Source organism: Ruditapes philippinarum, unplaced genomic scaffold, assembly GCF_026571515.1.
Source record: "Ruditapes philippinarum isolate M1 unplaced genomic scaffold, ASM2657151v2 ctg209_1_1_1_1, whole genome shotgun sequence".
In the NCBI taxonomy this organism is placed as follows: Eukaryota; Metazoa; Mollusca; class Bivalvia; order Venerida; family Veneridae; genus Ruditapes; species Ruditapes philippinarum.
Window position 1 is genome coordinate 107487 of NW_026855127.1, and position 14843 is coordinate 122329.

General features: G+C 33.6%; 1 protein-coding gene and 1 long non-coding RNA gene across 2 annotated transcripts; one reads left to right on the plus strand and one right to left on the minus strand.

The window, feature by feature from the left end:
* The first annotated feature begins 2315 nt into the window (after nucleotides 1–2315).
* LOC132742173 (interferon-inducible GTPase 5-like) lies at nucleotides 2316–3493 on the plus strand. The gene is made up of 2 exons (XM_060730499.1): nucleotides 2316–2683; nucleotides 2818–3493. The coding sequence occupies exons 1-2, from the start codon at nucleotides 2316–2318 to the stop codon at nucleotides 3491–3493; spliced, it is 1044 nt and encodes a 347-aa protein (XP_060586482.1).
* A 5629-nt stretch (nucleotides 3494–9122) lies between these two features.
* Nucleotides 9123–10169, minus strand: LOC132742168 (uncharacterized). The gene is made up of 2 exons (XR_009627397.1): nucleotides 10044–10169; nucleotides 9123–9407 (listed from the first exon to the last, which is right to left on the minus strand). It is a non-coding gene; the product is annotated as an uncharacterized LOC132742168 (long non-coding RNA).
* Between the last annotated feature and the right edge of the window lie 4674 nt (nucleotides 10170–14843).

The window sequence follows — 14843 nt, forward strand, 5'->3', positions numbered from 1 at the left end:
AGAGTGATTATTTGGCCTTTGTCAAAACTTATAAAACTAAGTAGGTAAGTAAATTGTTAAATCGTGACCTGCGTTAACATAATTACAAATATACATATCATATAAGTAAACATAAAACTAGGCACTCGGTTCAATGGCTCGTATATGTATGAGGGGTGTTCAATAATTACGTGGACAAGTGTCGCCTATTCCTTAATTTTTCAGATGGCTGAATTAAACTTAAACAGTTTTATAGACAAAAATATTATTAAAATATACAGGCAATATTGCTGCCCAGTCATATATTATATGTTAGCAAGCCAACGGTAGCTATGGAGTCTACATATTACGATTACCGGCCAACTTTTGTTCACTTTTACAAATAGTCGCTGTTTAATTATGACGTCGCATTATATAACGTGCATCATGCAATTTTCCCCACACTTTATGTGATAAAGGTAGAACGCGACACTTTGCGAACTTTCGAGTAGCGTCTTGAAAATTGGCATGCAAAAAATTGACCATATTTCTGATTAGATTTCGTTGATTTTATTTCAATAGTTTCAGCCAATTTTTGTACACTTGACGTCAAAGTTGACCATCAAAGCCCGTTTTTGAACATGACGTCGTTGCGTATCCTTGACAACTGTTACGGGTATTTCAACGCCAATGGCGGACAAAATATCTTAAATCCTACAGCATTCGACGGAAATTATTTTTCCTTTAAGCAGACATAAAATTTATTGTTTCACGCCGAAAATTGTAAACTTTTTGCATGCCAATTTTCAAGACGCTACTCGAAAGTTCGCAAAGTGTCGCGTTCTACCTTTATCACATAAAGTGTGGGGAAAATTGTGACGTCATTTATCCGTTAAGTGGCCATATTGTTTAGTGCGTATGCGTTAAAATTGCTGAAGAACAAGACACTTCAGTAAAATTTTGCGTTTTGAATGGACTTTCAATGAAAGTTACAGAAGGCATTATTATGGTGATCAGGCAATGAAGATTACGGCAATGTACAAGTGGTATGACCGATGGCGAAACGGCCAGCAAAGCATTAAAGATGACAAGCCCATGTGATAAAGGAGTTGCTCGACATTACAATTCATTCGCGAAAAACACGAACGATCGAATTGTAGTATCGGTACAATGCACCGCACTATACAAGAAAATTTGAATATGAGTCACATGTGTGCCAGCTGGACTTCAAAAATGCTGACAACGAACAAAAATGAGACAGGTGCGGTGTTGCAAACAATTTTTCAAACGATTTCAAATGGAAGTTGAATGTTTGTTTCTACGAAAAAAGACTGTTGATGAGACATAGATCAGTCTATACAAACCTTTAACAAGCTCACAGTCTTCTATGAGGAAAAGCCCGGGATCGTTTTCAGCTAAGAATTTTGAAGTCGGCCAATCTGCAAAGAAAAGATATTCATCGTCTCCTTTGACGCCGACGACGTGATACTGACCCTCGAGGTACCCCTGGGTCAGACGGTGAAAGGTAAATAAATTTATCAGATGTATAATCTAATACATTACTTTATACTTACTATTTCGAGTGCAAGTAATTATGAAAATAAATCATTACACCTATTTACTTATGATTGCATTCCTTCATGCATTCAGGTTCTGAGACGCGATTTTTATGAGGGCGACGAGAGAGAAGCGGGGAACGAAAAACGCCAACATGATATCCCGACACGACAACACATACTATCATCGTACGGCGAAAACATGGGACACAATTAGGAGACTCTGCTTCAGTACGCGAGTACTCGGCAAACAGCTTCGACCTCACTCTGTGCGATTTCTTTTTGTTCCCAACACTAAAGAATGTTCTGCGGGGAGAATACTTCAATGACGTGAACAGGTTGTCTTACGCGGTGCAAGGTGCAAATTTCGGAGATAAATGGCGATTCTTACATTACAAGTTTCCTGCCATTGGTAAAATGTTCATTTCCTTCCACGGGGAATATTTCGAGAAGGACTAAGTGCATGTATTTGGATCTTTCGCACATACGTTGAACATGACAATGTTACGGCTTTGGGCCGGTTACCTGGAATCACCTTAGGAAAACATGTAATTTTGTAATTAAGTTTTATCCGATTTTATTGAAATTTGTATACGTTAACCCAATGCTTATTTACGACATGCAAAAAAACGTGAATTTTCCATGAATATCAAAAGATATGCACTTTTCCGCGTTTTCTTTAACACCCCTCGTATTTATAAAATGATAACTGCATTCGAGTATATGTGACAGGTCTGTTTAATTTCATACATATTTATTTTGTAAATATCTGCCTTCAACGACTGTAGATTTACTTCTAAAATGGATGCTGTCCTTAATAATTTTATGGAAAATGCTTTTGAAAATGAGTTGCATGAAGTATATGACCGTACAGGACTAAAAGGACTAAACGAGTATATAACAAATGAGCTGAATAGATGGAAACATGAAAGGATAACAATGGCCATCACTGGAAACAGTGGCGCTGGTAAATCTAGCCTGATCAATGCTTTGCGAGGTATAGAGAGTAATGACGACAATGCAGCAGAAGAAGGAGTTACTGAAACAACCAAAGAAATAAAACCTTATTCCTTCCCTCTAAATGAACAGATACGCCTGTATGACCTTCCTGGAGCCGGAACGAAGTCACACCCAATTGAATCATATGCACGTGATATGGATTTCAAACAGTATAATTTTGTTGTGATCGTGTCTGCGCACCGATTTACGGAAAACGATACATTGATAATTAAGGAGCTACAACAATTGAAAAAGCCATTTTTCTCGTGAGATCAAAAATTGACAGTGATGTGTACAATCAAAGGAAAACACAAACAAGAGATGCAGTCCTAGACAAGATTCGCAAAGATTGCCTATCAAATCTAGATGAGCTTAATGTAAAAGGCAATGATGTATTTCTTGTTAGCAGTCACGTTCATGAAGATTTCGAACTTGGAAAACTGCAGATGAATATTGCCAACAATGCATCCGAAGCACTCAAAACTTCGTTAATCTTCAGCTATAGAAACAAAACTAAAGAGGTCATCGAAGGAAAGATTCAGTACTTACAGAAACGTGCGTTGATGGTAGCAGTAAAAGCAGTTGTATCTACTGTTCCAGGAGCAGAGTATTTGATGAACGAGAATGTTATTATTGATGAAATAACTTTTTACAAAGAGGAACTTGGTCTTGATGATGAGTCACTTATCAAAACATGTGAAATTGTAGGTGTTGATATGAAAACAATTAAGAATATGATATCGTTCACTGACTTTGAAAGCTGTACTGATAATATAATGAAAATTGTTCTTGAGATGGATGACAAGCTTGATTTTAAAAAATTATGTAAAGGAATTTTACAGACAATTTTTCAATCTACATTTACAGGGTGTCGAAAGTCCTTTGTAAAGGTATTCAGAGCACTTTGTACAATCTTAGAAACCTTACATCTAGAAGCGTTAGAGATCCTTGAACAAATTTTAGAGAAGGAACGACAGTAACGTTGACAGGTTGGTGTGTTTAGGAATAGCATAATTTTAAATCATACCTTTAAGAATGATAGGATCGTGTGTTTCTCTTTGCTTGCTGGCATCGGTTATTTCGTATGTTAAAATAATGAAAAAGCAACAATATAACAATACAATGTATCTACAAGATAAGTTTTTGTTTGCGAAATTGTTTTATCGATCATTGGAGTTTTAATTTTGTTCTGTCAACTATTTGTATCTGATTAATAACTTTTTCTGTGTTTACATGTTTTTACTTCGAAAACGATGAAATTAAAGTTGTAAAAACCGACAAGGGAGAACAGAAACAATGGGATTACGTGGTATGTTTGGAATTCGTGATCAAAACATATGATTGTATACTTATATAGAAATTATCGTATTTTTGTTTGATTGTTTACTTTTTTCTATAATGTAGAGATTCATGTTACTGCGTAATATCTGTGTAATACTTCTGTCATATATAGTTTCAGGGTTCTTTAGTTATGCTCCTAATTTCTAATGTCAGATGTGAGCTATTGCACCTTTACGTGCTTTTACCTCTGGGCTTCTGGCGATCTTAGCGCTATTTATGCATAAAAGTATATATATAATTTATATAATTCGGTAATTCCGCGTTTCATTATCTGTTTCTTTATGTTCAGATACCATTTTGTCCGCTTTTCCAGAGCTAGTGCGATTTCATTTTATTTGGTGCATTTAAAAACAACAACAACAACAACAAAATCATGCAAACAACGACACGTACGCTCGTGATTTTATCTGCCAGTGTATGATTCTTGTCCTCTAATGTAAACCTATTATAATGCAAGAATGAGTACTGATACATGAAAATGATGAATAATTATTAAATTCAAAAGTGACATCATCATTATAATTAATCATTGTAATTAATAATATAAATCAATTGTAACCAGTTTGTTGTTTGCTTCTCCGAGTAGTGTTGCACTGCAGTTTATTCGAATAAATGCTTAAGTTTTGTCATATATGGCTTAATATATCTGTAATAAATCAGAGAATTGAAACACTTGTTTCAACTACTGGATATTTAAACGTGATTTTGATATTTCAAGAAAGCAAAATGGAAAGTGTAATTGATTTTAAAGTTAGCCATTGAATTTATTCCACTGAAGTATTCAAGTCGTCACTATAATTGTGTTCAATAAGATTTCAAAGTTTCTAATATTTAGACATGCAATAATAATAAATGTAAGTAATAATATCGTGTTATTGAAATCAGGCTCTAATATTTAAGATTTTAATATTGCGTATTTTCATGCTTTTTGTACAAAATTATTACGAATTAAGATATCGGTCATTAAGAAGAAAATATTTTTAATCAGAAACCTTCTATAAATGACCTTCTGTGAATCATGTCAAAGCCACACCAGTTTGTTTCATGTTGACCTTATTTGATCATTTGATCACCTTGATGAGATTTTGGCAAAATCTATATCATTATATAATTTTCCGTAAAGCATTTTTATGATTTAGTTGATAGATTGCTAATTTGAAGAGGAGGAACGATTTGGTTATAAAGCTATATATTTCGATGCAGCGTCAGGGTAAAATGTGAACCGTAATATGTGTCGGGGTAGCGCGATATTCACTATAATAATTATGTGGGTTTGGTTAAAATATACATTTTCGTAATTTGACTTTTTCAAGACTTGCAAATGTGTAAATACCTTTATTCATTGCCACAGCATGTCGCTTAATCTAGAACAGACGATACTGACGTTTAATACTTTATCTTACCAACGTATTTAGATGTATATATTGACTGAGTAAAACTCGTGTGCACAGTTTTGTATGTAAACATCAGCTGACCTAGATAATTTGATGAAGGGACTTACTTTCTTGTCTTTTTAAGTACAGCTTTGGAATTTGAACCATGTGCACAGTTTCAGATTTAAAATTGATTATTGAACAAAATGGTAGTGATTCATATTAGAAGTGCAGATAACTCTGTGATCATTACAAATGTTCTGGTATTGTAAGATGAGTTATTGTACTAACAAATTAAATATTTATCATTTATATGTTTGTTGTTATAATGTAAACTTGGTCGTTTAGAAGACTCAGATGAGGGGATATTTTTTAACCCTTTACCTGCTTATTTGAGTAATGAATTTGCCAATCTTTGAATTTTAAACAGTGAATTCAAAGCTTAAGTGATTTCACTGTCAAAATACAAATAGAGAAAATAAGAATCCATAAAGAAAGTCCAATAACGGCAAAACTGAAAATGTGGCTGTTTCGGTTTGCTTGAGCCTGTACCGGACGAAGCTGTCAAGTACAAACTACCGTCCAAGACCCCAAGCACCATGACACTTGTCATTCAATAAGAAACGGCGTATGGTCCCCAAGTAATAGAAAGCGTGAGCCATAATCGAGAAAACAATGGGCGGAATTTGGAACTATGAAAGGGGATGAGAGGTTGTGAAGCTTTACGAATAGTAAAGGGACTGGTTAGACTTCACTCCCTCATTTTAGTTCACCTGAGCGGTAGCTGTTTGGATCAATGTATTCCGTCTTGACAAGAGATAATACATAATAAACACCCAGCTCAACTAGTCCCTGCTCCAAACGATCTTTGTTAATTAACTGTTGGAATCGCTCAATATTATCATGAATTTATTTGATTGAAATAATTATAACAATCTGTAATAATGATGGCACCTAGGCTTGCCATTAACCATTTAAAGATGGTGATTAAAACTGTTTAACGTTATCTTACTAACCGTTATAGATGATTTCAGGTGAAATACAGACTATCCAATGTTCTAATTCATTATCTAAATGGACTTTGTATCAGATTAGCGTCACATCAATTTACATAGTACAATTATGAGACAGGGTGTTAAGGTAGTTTTGATTTAGGTGCAAAAGTTTGAAAACATTTCAATATATGCGAGAATCATTTTGTTTACTATGGCACTTACCTCCGTGCGCTGAACCAAGATCCTCCATGACAAATCATCTGCTTACGAAATAATTGCGGACCTTTCTTATCTTAGCGACAATAGTATTGCAACTTTACCTCGTCCATCACCATACAGCCATCTTGCTCCATATGAGTTTTGGCTTTACCCATGAACTAAGAACTGCATGAGAGGTCGCCGCTACGAGTCTTTGAAGCCTCGGGCAGTACATTAACACTATACAACATATTCTCAAAAAAGCCTTTGTAAAGGGGGAATGCATTAATACATTGTTGGGTCGGGCAAACCATCTCAACGGAACTATCTCGCAGAGCCACAATGATAATATTTGATCATTACATCGTTTATTCTCAGTCTACTATTACAATATTGAATTGCAATTTTTCAATTATCGCCTAAGTACTGTTAAGAATATTTCAAATTCAATGTCTAATAGATTTTTATTTCGTATTATTTGTAGCCTAAACTAAGAGGGACTTTATGCGTATCAGTAGAATTTACCATTCATTCTGATTTTACGTCGCACCAACACATCGTAGGTCATATAGTGACTTTCCTGCTTAACTGGTGGGGGATGACGTCAGGTGCTCTTTTTTGAATTGTTTAAACACGAACGGCACTAAAATAAAACCACCGACGTTCTGTAAGCAAGCTAGCTTACTCACATGAAAGAGTCAAGTCACTCTCGGGAATCGAACACACAACGGTGAGGGGCAAGGGCTTTGAGGTCCACTAGGTCACAGATGCCACCCCCCCCCCCACACTTTACGTCATGAAACCTGCAGAAAGTGTCTTAAATGCTAAATGTTTAAATAATGTAACTTCTTGTTCTCTTGAAGTATGACTATTTGTAGATTCAACTAAAGTATAAAAGCCTATCATGATTAAAAACATGATAAAGAGTCGTCATGTATGTAAATATTTAATCAGGTTAAAGGGAGACACAGGCAAAGATTTTATTTCTATTTTACATGATGTGTTGTTACTTGTGTATTTTTCATTCCGATGCAATAATAACAGTAAACTTGTGATCTACAAATAGCCATACTTCAAGACAATAAAAAGATCATTTAGACATTTAGCTTTTAATACACTTTCTGCATGTTTTATGTCTTAAAGGGGACATATGTGACCGAGTGGATTTCAAACCCATTGCCTTTTACCGCTGTGGGTTCGATTCCCGACAGGGAATTTTGATTGTTTCAATAAATGAATAAAATGACCATATGACCTACGATATGTTGGTGCGACGTAAAAACAGAATGAAAGGTAAAATCGACTGAAGTCCCTCTCAGTTTAGACTAGAAAGATTACGAAATAAGCAAACTATTAGATATTAAACTTGAAATGTTCTTCTATGATCAATTCTTTACGGAACTTAAGCGATAATTGAAAGATTGCAATTCAATATTGTACCAGTTGACTGAGAATAAACGATGTAATGATCAAATATTATTATTGTGGCTCCGCGAGATAGTTCCGTTTAAAGGTTTGTCTAACTCAACAATGTATTACTGCCTTCCCCGTTTACAGAGGCTTCTTTGAGTATATCTTGTATAGTGTGTATGTACTGGAAATCTGCGCTGCCTGAGGCGTCCAGACTCGTATCTGCGACCTCTCATGTAGTTCATAGTTCATGCGTAAAGCCAAAACTCACATGGAGCAAGAGGGATGTATGGTGATGGATGAGGTAAAGTTGCAATACTATTCTCGCTAAGGTAAGAAATGTCTGCAATTAATTCGTAAGCAGATGCGTTGTCGTCGAGGAGCTTGGTTTAGCGCACGGAAGTAAGTACCATAGTGAACAAAATGATACTCGCCGTTCTCGGCTATTATCTATAATTACCTCGGAAACAATACCTTGTGGAATTAGTTCTACAACGTGGATGCAGATGTAAACATAATATAAAACGAATGTACATATAATTGACATCCAAAGGTAAATTAAGTCTGTTTCGGTACAATTATGATTGAAAATGTGTCTGACAATCATTTTTATTAGCTTGGTGAAGGTGATTATCGAATACATATTTTTCAGTACACACTAAGTATTTTAATTATACGTTATATCTGTAAAAATATACAACATATATGTGCTGTTTTTCCCAAATACATGGAAAATTATTGCGCACATACATTCATATTTTTATGAAATAATATTTAAAAGGATTGAATAAATATAAAGTGCTAGAGGTCATTATTCTATTTAAAGCTTTCGAGTTCATGTTCAGCAATTAAATACATAATAACCCACTGTGTACGTACTACAAAATAATTAATAATTTCCTGAAGAAGATACAAATGTAGGAAACAAATGTCCAGATTTGAGTTTTTTTCGTTTTTTTTCTCTTCTAAACTGCCTTCCCAGCGGTGGAGGCGTTCTCATTCATTAATAAGACATGCTGCGAATCACCGATGGGGAAACCAATATATGACTTTTCATAACATAAATCAGTTCGGAATTTATTTTTAACTGTAAATCGAAGGGATTAATTGATAAAAAACGGGTCCATGGACAAAAAAGCTTCGCGTCTATGGGTGCGGAGCAATAAAGTAAAAACATGTGCACTAAAATAAATATTTTCCCACCATTATTTCGACTGTAACTTGTATAAATGTTAGTAAATAGCAGAATGATATTATTTTCCCATCAATGACAAAAATCAAGAAGTTGATGATTTAAATTTTTTTTTTTCAAATCCTCAAGAGAAAATACATCCGGCGAAACCAATAATTGTTTTTACATGTTTACAATAATATGATACGTATCGCCTTATGTCAATAGTACGCACTACAAGACTTGCATCCATTCTAATGCTTTGATTTAGGTAGTTCTGCGGGGCCACGTTTTTGGGGGGTACGGAGGCGTCTGTTTCCGTCACGTTTACCTAGATCAGAGTTAATCATTTTTTTCAAAGAGTGTTCTACTGTTGATGGTGAAATTGTCTTTTCTTCTTGTAATGCTGCAATGTTAATGTGAATTAGCATTAAATAAATACGTGATAATTGACACAAATATATGCATATAGTTATACACAGCTTTAATTGTACAAACATGTAATACATGGTTTAATATAACTATATAGATGCATAAATCCTTGAGCCATGAGTCCAATGATTTATCAATATTTTGATAGTTACCACAGTCTTAGTATGCTTTTTTCTGAAGTATTAAACGACACAAAGAACAGAAAAAAATAGATAAAATTTTCATTTACTATTGTGGCAGAAATTGTTCTTCATTATCACAACATTGTGAATAAATATTGATGGGGATCAGCTTTCAAATGTCAATTATGTTTGAATTTGTATTCATTTTGCTGCATTATATACTTTTAAATAATAAGAGAAACACGTGAGTGAAATAGCAATGTAACATGTAATAAAACGGAAACATAAACGAAATGAATAAATGATCTGCAATTTTGCTCATGTGTTATTGGTTAAGCCTTCAACTAATGATATGAAATCTCGAAAAAGAAATAATTTCCAAGTTTGTCTTATCAATAACCCTCAGCAAATATTTGAATGATTTCATGGCTATATCATATGAATCTAATGAATTATTTTTTTGAATGTTAGAGATAAAATCTACTTACAAATACATTCAGCAGTAAGTACGATCAGAACCAAAGCTGTGACTATTTTCATCCTCGTGTCTTTAGTATAATATCTATCAGTTGAATGAATACTTCTGTCACAAATGGCATCTAGACTAATTTTCTCCGGTTTATATGATACGACATTAGTCATTTTATATGAAAAATATATATTTTGAAATGTATTTGATATTAATATAATATTAATGAAAACAGCCTTATTATCACGCACTATGTTGTACTTGGCCAAAAAAGTTAATGAAAGTTGAGATACATGCGTATTAGCAAGTAAATGTTGTTTATTTCTATGCTTTTAAAAATGAGAGGATGTGTATGTTTATAACAATTGTTTGTGTGTGTTTTTTTTGTCTTTTTAGCTCACCAGAACCAAAAGTTCAGGGTCAGCTATACGTATCAAAGGGGGATACTCCTGCCTCAGTCGTCCGTCATCATGCGTCAAGAATCATCTTTTTCTCTGAAACTGGTGGGCCGAATTAACTCATATTTGGTCTGTAGCATCCTTGTGACAGTCGCACTTAAATTTGCTCATGCCATTTCAATTGACCACTTTTAGGGGTCAACATAATTAAAAATAGAAAAACCTTTGAACATCATCTCCTACAGAACTAGTTGATGGATGATCACCAAACTTTGTCTGTAGCATTCTTATGTATATTTTTATCAAGTTTGCTCATATTAACTTGATAGGCCCTTTTAAGGGCCGCTAAAACTAAAAATAGAAATACCTTTAAACGTCTGTTTCTACAGAGCTAATTGATGGATGATCACCAAACTTTGTCTGTAGCATTCTTAGGTAGTCTTTTATCAGGTTTGCTCATATTAATTTGATTGACATCTTTTCGAGGCCTCCAAATCTAAAAATAGAAAAACCTTTGAACATCATCTCCTATTGAAATATTTCATGGATAATCACCAAACTTTGTCTGTAGCATTCGTAGGTAGTCGTAGTCTTTAATGAAATTTGCTCATATTAATTTGATCGGCCCCTTTTAGGAGCCGCTAAAGCTGAAAGTGGAAAAACCTTTCGAAAATAATCTTCTACTGAAATAATTGATGGATGATCAGTAAACTTTGTCTGTAGCATTCTTAGGTACTGTTTTATCAAGTTTGCTCATATTAATTTGATTGGCCCCTTTTAGGGGTCACTTTAGCTAAAAATAGAAATACCTTTATACGTCTGCTGTTACAGAACGAACTAATTGATGGATTATCACCAAACTTTGTTTGGTGCATTCTTAGGTAGTTCTTTATCTTTTACTGAAAAGCAGTTGGTGCTGGTGAGCAACTCAGTGACATCATGGCCTTCTTGTTTAAATTATTTTTAGCAAACAATATCAACGATTTAAAATAAATGAAAATTAATTGTAAAATTCAGCTGCCGTGCGACACGATACTTTTAAAAGCAATATTCCAGAAGCGTTTTAATTAAAGCAGATATGAATAATTTAAACACATTTGAATAATAAAAAAATCATATTAGCATTACATTTAAAAAAATCATAAACTATTAAGGTCAATCAAAAGTGACATATCAATATAAAAAATAAATGAAAAGAAAGGTAATTGTAACAATCACAGGACACTTATTGCACACTGGATAAATGAGTGTCATACAATCTGACCTTGCGATCGATTGCAGTTTAAAGCTAATGATAGAAACGATTTTCACAGCCAAAATATAAATCCGATGATTAAATTAATATAGGGATGGTAGAAATGGACACTTGAAAGCTTTCTGAATAAGATCACGATACAAATACATTTCATGTTTTTTCCTGTCTTAAACGTACGAAACACCGGTGGGGGGCATTTCAACTTCATTTTCAAATTCCTGATTTCATCTCCGTGAATTCACAAGTGTAAATCCGTATAATTGCGTGCTCAACATACGGAATTCATAAATTCACAATTTAAACTTCATGAATTCACGATTTCAACTTCAAACTTCAAGAATTCATCTTAATTTAATTTCACTAAATTGAAATCGTAAATTCGTGAAGTTGAAATTGTGTATTCATGAAGCTGATATCGTTTATTTTTAAATTTGAAATCTTGAATTTATAAATTTCAAATTGTAAACTCCTGACAAAAAATCCATGAATTCTAGAAGTTGAGATGTCATTTACGTTATTTCGTGCTCACGTGATAGATTACGGTTTGAAAATAGATGTTCATTTGATTTACTACAGCAATTAGTTTCCAAAAGAAATGAACTACTTTCTTACAAATCCTTTTCAAGTCTCATGATACAAAATCTTTATGATTTACACAACACACAAAGTGTAAGCCACTTTAATCTCTGAACACAAAACAAGGCAATGATTGGTGCAATCGTCCCATTCTTTTGTATGACTCGTTAAGTTTTAGAGCTCCCTTCTCAGAAAGTATGTCTTACATATGCCCTTTGTTGAAATTCATTCCAAAGCACGCCTTGCATTTTCTAGTTAGCAGCTTTGTTGCAAGTCTTTGAAAGAAATAGACAAGGCGTGTGCAAAACAAGTAACCATTGATGTACAATTATTTGAAAGAAATGGACAAAGCGGGCGTTAAACAAGTAACCAATAATACAAAAGTATGTGAAAGAAATTGACAAGGCGGGTGCAAATCAAGTAACCATTTATGCAAAAGTATATTTATGAAATTGACAAGACGGGCACAAAACAAGTAACCATTAATGCACAATTATTTGAAAAAAAAATGGGCAAGGCGGGCGCAAAACAAGTTAACATTAATGCAAAAGTACTTGAATGAAATGAACAAGGCGGGTGCAAAACATGAGTAACCATTAATGCAAAAGTATTTGAAAGAAATGGACACGTCACAATCAAATTATTTCTATGCTCCAGCAAAAAAGCAGCGCACAAAATTGACCACTATGCATTTTGGCCGCTTTCTAAAACCATCCAGTTGCCAAACAGCCAAGAATAAGAAATACAGAAACGCCCAGAAATCAATTTCAACTCTCTAACTGCTCACTGCGCACACGTCTTCTTTTATTGGTATATCGTTAAAAGCGATTATCCAATCAAAAACCAGTTAAGATTCAGAGATTATCCAATCAAAAACCAGTTAAGATTCAAATATTATATATCTATCACGTCACGACCATGCAAGTTGACTGTAGAGGGTTTGCAAGTCTATATGAACCATGATATTGGAGTTCATGCTTGGATTTATTTGTTTTTTATTGTTTCCATGTTTGAGATGTACTGAGCGTAAGTTTGTTTATTGATAGTATTTTAGCGATTTAGAATCATTTTGATATGAACTAAAAAGTTATTTCACTTTCGGGGGTTATTGAAAAAAAGGAACATACTGCTGTTGAAAATGATTATCTTTAAATTTGTTTTTGCTTGTAATTCGCTTCGTCAATAGTAATACAGTGACTATATGTAATACGGCATTCCCGTTATGTACGTATCTAATTGGAAAGGCTCAATTCACGATTATCAATAGTTGAGTGACTTTGCATAGATCTAGTCTCTACTGTAACCGCGGCATTTACGATACCGTTGTGCCGAGTTGTACATGATTTTGTAAAGTATTAGCTCAAAGTGTTTGTTGACTCGTATGTATTTTTATGCACAACTGTAAACACATATAAATATGTAAGTATTTCTTTTTAAGATAAAATAAAAATTTGGCGGTAAGTGAAGTATTACTATACTACTGGGATAATTTTATAATGATATTCACAGAGTTCTGCAGACAAATAATTTCAAAGTCAGGTCTGCCTACGAGAGTATAGATGGAATTTTAAATCACGAAACATTTCAGTTAAACATTTTTCATCACCTCATCAAATACAACAAACATGGCTGGTTTAAGTTCTTTGACATTTAAATGATTATATTGCTATCAGTTATAATTGTGTTAAAGTTATACAACTGCTGAATGTTTCTTTGATTTAATGGTGTTACTACATGTGCAAGTACAAAAATCCGTTCATGTCAATTGTTTTGTTGTTGTTTATTTTTTGTTTATTGATTTTTTTATTAAGTTATTATATATCGTTGAGTTCAATACTAAATTCAATACTAAATTCAATACACAACTGTCAAATCTATATTGGACAAGGTGCTAGCCGCACCTGATATAGATTTTGCAGCTGTGTTCTAGTCCAAGTGGAATCCTTATTGTTTAAATCAATGTATAACGACTTCTTTATTTCACATATTTTGACAGAACTTTGTTGCTTCAAGTACCAGTATGATAAGGTATTGAACTATTTTATATACTAAAAATGATAAATAGGCTAGATGGAGTACGAAATGCATTTGGTATAGATATTTTGGACTCTGAAAGTGAAAGCAAGGTTATCTTGGTTATGATATGCATTTGGACTCTGGAATGAAACGTGGCTAAGTGGGGTGTGCATTTGAAATGGATGTTTTTTTTTTACTCTGGAAATAGCAGAAACGATGCTTAATTGATAAAATAGGATCCGATAGTGATTTCTTTTGGAACATCACGTGTTTCAAACGCTGAAATAAATACATGAAGTTTAATTATGTAAAAGTTGATGTATAATACGACCTTCATTGCCGTTAAGTATAGAAATAAAAGAAATGTTCAAATGTAGAATATATCATTATTCTGTAATATCGTCATTTTATACAGTTTGGTTTAAACAATCAATCATTGTAAGACGCACGATTACTAATTATTTCTTTATTGAACTTGCAATGACTTTGCTTTGAAGAATATGTCAATTAACAAAACAATTTATTTGACAAACCGGTATAATTGCAGATATATTTATTTATATTGTAAAATAAA